This window comes from Ipomoea nil, unplaced genomic scaffold (assembly GCF_001879475.1).
Source record: "Ipomoea nil cultivar Tokyo-kokei standard unplaced genomic scaffold, Asagao_1.1 scaffold2694, whole genome shotgun sequence".
In the NCBI taxonomy this organism is placed as follows: domain Eukaryota; kingdom Viridiplantae; phylum Streptophyta; class Magnoliopsida; order Solanales; family Convolvulaceae; genus Ipomoea; species Ipomoea nil.
Window position 1 is genome coordinate 82,675 of NW_017619122.1, and position 6,259 is coordinate 88,933.

Genomic DNA, 6,259 nt, shown 5'->3' on the forward strand with positions numbered 1-6,259 from the left:
ATCTATTTTCTTACCTATATGATGATTTCTTGGATTCTACTTGTGATTTTTGCTATGAAATGTGAGTGTTGATGCATTGCCTTGTGAAAATGCATATCTAGAGCTTGTTATTAGGGTTATTGTATGCCATTGCTTGGCTATTCCTTTGATTTAAGTCATATTGTTGTATTTTGTGAGATTTTGGGTGTTTTGGACTTGGTGTTGAAAATCCCCCAAGGTATTATTTTGGTACAGGGCATGTACCCGCGGGTAGTGCACCACCCGCTGCCCCACCCGCGGGGTACAAGTGGTGTGGGATGTGGTTCCCACGGGCGGAACCACGGGTGGGGGTCCACCCGTGGCCCCACCCGCGGGGTATATATATGATTGTTGTTGGGGATTTGTTCCCTGTGATTCTTTTGACTCGGTAATTGATGTTTTGACTTCCCGATGTTCTTTTGTTGGGATTTTGAGTGTCTTCTTGATGTTTCGTATGTCTAGAACTATGTGGTAGGAATCCATTTAGGTTTTTGGTGTCTTGAATCATGCTAAGTGTTTAACCTTGTGATTTGTTGAACCATGATGAGTCTTGTATGTTCTTCGGAACTATGTTTTGTTTACCCGTTTGATAAGCATGCTAGTTCGGTGTTGAAATGCTTGCGTGTGTGGTTTGTTCTTTCCTATCGTGGATGATGAATTGTGTTGATCATCGTTGTTGTCAAATTGTGATCCTTCCCTTGTTGAGTATGGTTTCATATCTTTGTTGTGATCCATTGATTGATTCCTATGACGATGATGTGTGTATTGGCTGTACCTGGATTGCATGATTAATGGAATGGGACATTAGTCACCAAGGTACGGCAGTGGTCCTCGTGGTGGCCATGACGTGATTATGGAGTTGTGACCTGTGTGTCGGGTTCACGTGTTTTGGGTGGCTTCTGCCGTGTGTTGTGAACGGTACCCTCGTGTACTACGACTTGGTGTAAATTGTTGGTGGTTGTTGGTGGGGGAACAACGACATATGTTGCCGATGTGTGTTTCTCTATTCTCACCTGTTGAGCATGTCGGGTGGTATTCCACTGGGTGATGGTATAATACACCTTGAGTTGTACTTGTGCTGTGGTTGTCATGTCTTAATGTGTTTGGGATGTGTTTCCCCTTGTCCTTGTTGTGAGTGATATAGAGTCTTTGCGGTTGACTTCTATCTCTGGCTTTGAACTGATATATACTGTATTCTGTTTCGAAAATGATTTTGTATAATACTATATATATATATATATATATATATATATATATATATATATATATATATATATATATATGTATATATATATATATATATATATATATATATATATATATATATATATATATATATATATAGCTATTGACGCGTATTGTTGGGTTACCAGCATTATTCGCTGACCGGGCGTCGTCCCATTTCTTTATGTGCTTTTCAGGTCCTGAGTAGTCGGCGAGCGCGTTAGACATTGCTAGGTTAGACTCCCTGGAAAGTTTAGATTGTGTTTTGGGCCTATGGCCTCTTCTGTTGAATATATTAGATTGTTGTTGTCGGTTTTTGCCTGTGCGTTCACTTTGATGTGAACGTGGCATAACACTCCCTATTTTCCGGCTTTATATATTACACTTCCGCTGTGCTATGCTTTATGTTTTTGTGGTTAGTTATCTTGCATAATTAAGTTTAAAATAACATGAAAATCGGGGGTGTTACAGTTGGTATCAGAGCCTAGGTTTGAGCCTAGGATGCTAGAGTTTAGACTTTTAAGAGGTTAAGTGTGGTTTGAGACCCTAAGATGACCGCAAGTATCTAAGTGCTTAGGACTTAGGACTCTTAGGATGTGCGGTGAGCTGTGTGTTGTTTATAGTTTGCTTGCTTGCTTGTTGTTATGTTTCGCAGCAGTGTTGTTGTTGTAGAAACTTTGTCATGACGCCGCCTCGCCAACGTGCAGTATCGCTTGACGATGTTAGCAAAGTGACTAAGAAACCCAAGGTGGCGGGAGTTCGTAAATGTAACACCCCGTGTTACGGCCTTCAATCCCGGATTAATTATTTAATTAATTCCATTAATAATAATTAAAAAGGGTTTAATTTGGTTAGGATTCCCTTTAATTAATTAATATGATCCACCATGGATCGTGGACCCTTGCCTAAACTAGAGTCTTAAGCCTATTAGGAATAAAGAGAGTAAACCTTTTACTAGTCAGATTCTAACTAGGAATCCTAGACCTATATATCTATTAGGAATAAAGAAAGTAGGCCTTTACTATTCAGATTAGGATTAAGATTCCGATTCTATAAATAGGGGATTAGAAAGCAATTAGAACCCTTACCACCCATAGTTATATTACGCGAAAATATTCCCGGGAGATTCACCACCACCAAGCCTAGGGAGATCAATCGGATGGAAATCTTAGAGAAGAACCTTAATAGCCAAGGGAGAATTAATTAAGGCTAAGAGGTAACCCATGTCTCAACAAAACCTATTTTCCTTGCTATAATCTTCTTCTTTGGCTCCTTTGATATGCAATTCTATGCTTGTGTCTTGATAAAGCTTTTATGATGATTATGATATAATCTTGATGTTTATGAGATGATCTTATGTGTTGATCTTGATGATTATAAGAGGATCTTGATAATTGTGTGTTGTTCTTGATAAATCTTGATGTTCTTGATTTTAAAGATAAAGTATGATTTTGGTAATTTAAATATGATTAGAGCCCTAGGTTGAATCGTGCATTTCGTATTGTGATATTCTTGGTATATTTGGGTGGGAATTCGCATGTTCGGGTGTTGATTATGTTTAGAAGTCATGTAAGGATGTGTTCAATGTGATTCTTGGTTTTGATCCGTTATTTGACTACATGGTGTCGTCGTTTGCGTTTAAAAGTGTCTAAACATGGTTTCGGGTTCCACAAAAGATCCCGGGACCCAAGTATTGAAAAAGAGTCAGTGGGGGGTAGGGGAACCCGCCACCTACCCGCTGCCCCTAAGGGCGTCGCCGGCAGCGGGCAGCTGGCGGGCAAGCGATTGCCCGCCGGGCACCCGCTGCCCAGTAATTCGCCGCCGGTGGGCAGGCGGCGGGTGGTCCTCCACCCGCTGGATATTCCCAATGTGGGATGGTGGTTTTTCCCGTTTGATGTTTTCCTGACCCTCGTGGTCTCCCAACGGACTCCGTTCATCGTGCCTGAGTCTAGTTTGATGTTTCGAGTACCATTCGTAGGATAAAAGAGTCTTATGAATTGCATGCTAGTTGAATCGGTACCCCTTTGGCCTAGGTAAAGATGTATGAACCCCTTAGGATTATTCCTAGTATGTGGATGACCATGCATAAGTTTATTATACGCTTTCTCTCCCCGCTCCCAATGTGCTAATGTGGGTTGCATGTGCTTGTTATGTGTTATGTGTGCATGATACCCCAATTTGGTTGCGATCAAATTGGCTATACGGGCAGTTGGATGGGTTGAGAACCATACCAACTGTTAACCACGCCGGTTGCGATCGGTTAGGTATATAAATATTATATAGGGCTACGGTCCACCGTTTGGTTGCGATCAAACGTTTTACATGAGCTGCGGTTCATAATCTGGTTGCGATCAGAAATACAGTTTTGGGCTGCGGTCCACCGTTTGGTTGCGATCAAACGTTATGATGAGCTGTGATTCATCGGTTGGTTGCGATCAACCCCTTCGTGTTGCGATACGAGGCAGGGTGCTGCGAGGCCTTGTTAGCGCTATATGCGCGGACCCTCATGTATGGGCATGCGATTGGTCCTGTGGCGCCACCAAAGTGTGCTTATGTGTTTAGATAACGATTGAATAATTATATGAATGATGTGAAATAATATTGTGACCTTAGGATATATGCTAGTATCTTTATATGCATGATTATAACTGTTGAATGTATTTGTCCCTACTTGTTGAGTTATTCTCGGTTCTAAAGCTAGAGTCTCCTTGGAATATATCTTCCGGCTTCAAAATGGTTTTCATATATATATATATATATATATATATATATATATATATATATATATATATATATATATATATATATATATATATTGTATTTTAACGCGTTGGAGTGGGTTACCAACATTATTCGCTGAACAGATATATTTGGCTTTCAGGCACAGATGATTAGCTCCAGAGCGCGCTAGAGGACCCGGGGCTTAGATAGTTAGTTTCCTATTCGTCCTGCGTGCCATAATGATGTAATGACGTTGTTTGAGGATAATTAGATAGTTTAGCCTGAGCATCTGAGTTCTCCAGCTCAGATGTGGCATAACACCCCAAACACTTATGATTAGTATGCTCTGTTTTGGGATTTAATGATAATATTACGTTTATTTCATAAAGCTTGAAAGTTTAAAATTTTAGGGGTGTTACAGTAACACTCCCAGTGTCGTCGAGTAGTGGATCAGGAGTGGTACGTCTACGCGAGTAAGCCCCAGTGATGCTACGGTACCGTCGCCTCGTGAGCAAAGATCGATTGGAAGTTTGGAAGTTCAGGACTCATTGAGAGAGCCGTCATGAGAGATGACTCTTGTCTTAAGCGAAGCTCAGGCTGGGGATGGCGACGTGGTAACAAGAACCTTTATGGTATAGTCGCTTCCGGCCGTGATCCTGTTCGACTCCGGTGCATCCAACTCGTTCGTGTCGCCAGGGCTCGTGAAGAAGCTAGGCTTAACCGATGGCGTTGAAGTGAAGCTAAACGTGAAGGTGGCTTCCAGAAAATTCAAGTCGTGCGACCGCCTCTTCAAAGACGTTAAGATAGTCATCGGAGAAGAAGAGTTCCCCAGTAATTTGATCCAGTTCGGCCTAGACGGCGTAGATGTAGTCTTGGGCATGGATTGGCTGGGGCAGTTCAAAGCTCAGATTCTTTATGGTGAGCAGAAAGTGTTACTTAGAGGACCAAGCGGGAAGATGGTGTCTTATCGGGGAACAACGATGGAGTCCGGGGTCAAGTTGGTGTCGATGTTAAGGATGAAGAAGTACCTTGAGAAGGGTCACGAAGCCTATCTGTGTTCCCAGATCTCAAGGCAAAGGGAGATGTGGCCCAATCCATACCGGTGGTGCGCGAGTTCCTTGACGTATTTCCCGAGGAAATTCCAGGCATGCCTCCTCCTAGAGAAGTTGAGTTCTCGGTAGATCTCGTGCCTGGGACGACACCTATATCAAAGGCTCCTTATCGTTTAGCGCCCAAAGAAATGCAGGAATTGAAGGTTTAGATACAAGATTTGTTGGACAAGGGGTATATTCGACCTAGTACATCACCGTGGGGAGCGCCTGTTCTTTTCGTAAAGAAGAAGGATGGGAGTATGAGACTGTGCATTGATTATCGTGAGTTAAACCAAGTAACGATCAAGAACAAATATCCACTACCAAGGATCGACGACTTGTTCGACCAACTCAGAGGTGCAGGGGTATTCTCCAAGATTGATCTAAGGTCAGGCTATCATCAGTTGAAGGTGACGGATAAGGACATACATAAGACTGCGTTCAGAACTCGCTATGGACACTACGAGTTCACGGTGATGCCGTTTGGATTGACTAATGCACCAACAGCGTTCATGGATCTGATGAATCGGGTATTCAAACCTCACCTTGACAACTTTGTGATCGTGTTTATTGATGACATACTCGTCTACTCTCGGGATAGAGAAGAACATGAAGGGCATCTCCGGATAGTATTCCAGACTTTACGGGAAAAGCAATTGTACGCCAAGCTCTCGAAATGCGAATTTTGGAAGGATAGCGTGGAGTTCTTGGGACATGTAATCAACAACAACGGTATCTCGGTCGATCCGGATAAGATTCGGGCGGTGAAAGAGTGGGTTGTGCCGACAACAGTGGCAGAAGTAAGGAGTTTCTTGGGGTTAGCTAGGTATTACCGAAGATTTGTGTTGGATTTTGCCAAAGTGGCCTAGCCTTTAACTAAGTTGCTAAGGAAGGATGTGTCGTTTCAATGGAACCAAGCTTGTGAGTCAGCTTTTCAGGAATTAAAGGAATAGCTCACTACCGCACCTGTGTTGATTTTTACCATCCGGGATGGAGGGGTTTGAAGTATACAGTGACGCATCCAAGAAGGGACTGGGTTGCGTGTTGATGCAGAATGGGAAAGTGATTGCCTATGCTTCAAGACAACTCAAGGTGCACGAAGAGAATTACCCGACTCACGACCTGGAGTTAGCGGCAATAGTCTTCGCCTTGAAGATCTGGAGGCATTACCTATATGGGGTACGTTGCAAGATCTTTACAGACCA

At 42.7% G+C, this 6,259-nt stretch overlaps 1 protein-coding gene across 1 annotated transcript; it reads left to right on the forward strand.

The window, feature by feature from the left end:
- The first annotated feature begins 5,314 nt into the window (after nt 1-5,314).
- Nucleotides 5,315-5,923, forward strand: LOC109155144 (RNA-directed DNA polymerase homolog). The gene has a single exon (XM_019302877.1). It carries the CDS (start codon nt 5,315-5,317, stop codon nt 5,921-5,923), a length of 609 nt encoding a protein of 202 aa, XP_019158422.1.
- Nucleotides 5,924-6,259: the final 336 nt, after the last annotated feature.

Coding starts and splice junctions, on each gene's coding strand:
- LOC109155144 (XM_019302877.1), top strand. CDS start 5,315: ATGAGACTGTGCATTGATTATCGTGAGTTAAACCAAGTAACGATCAAG.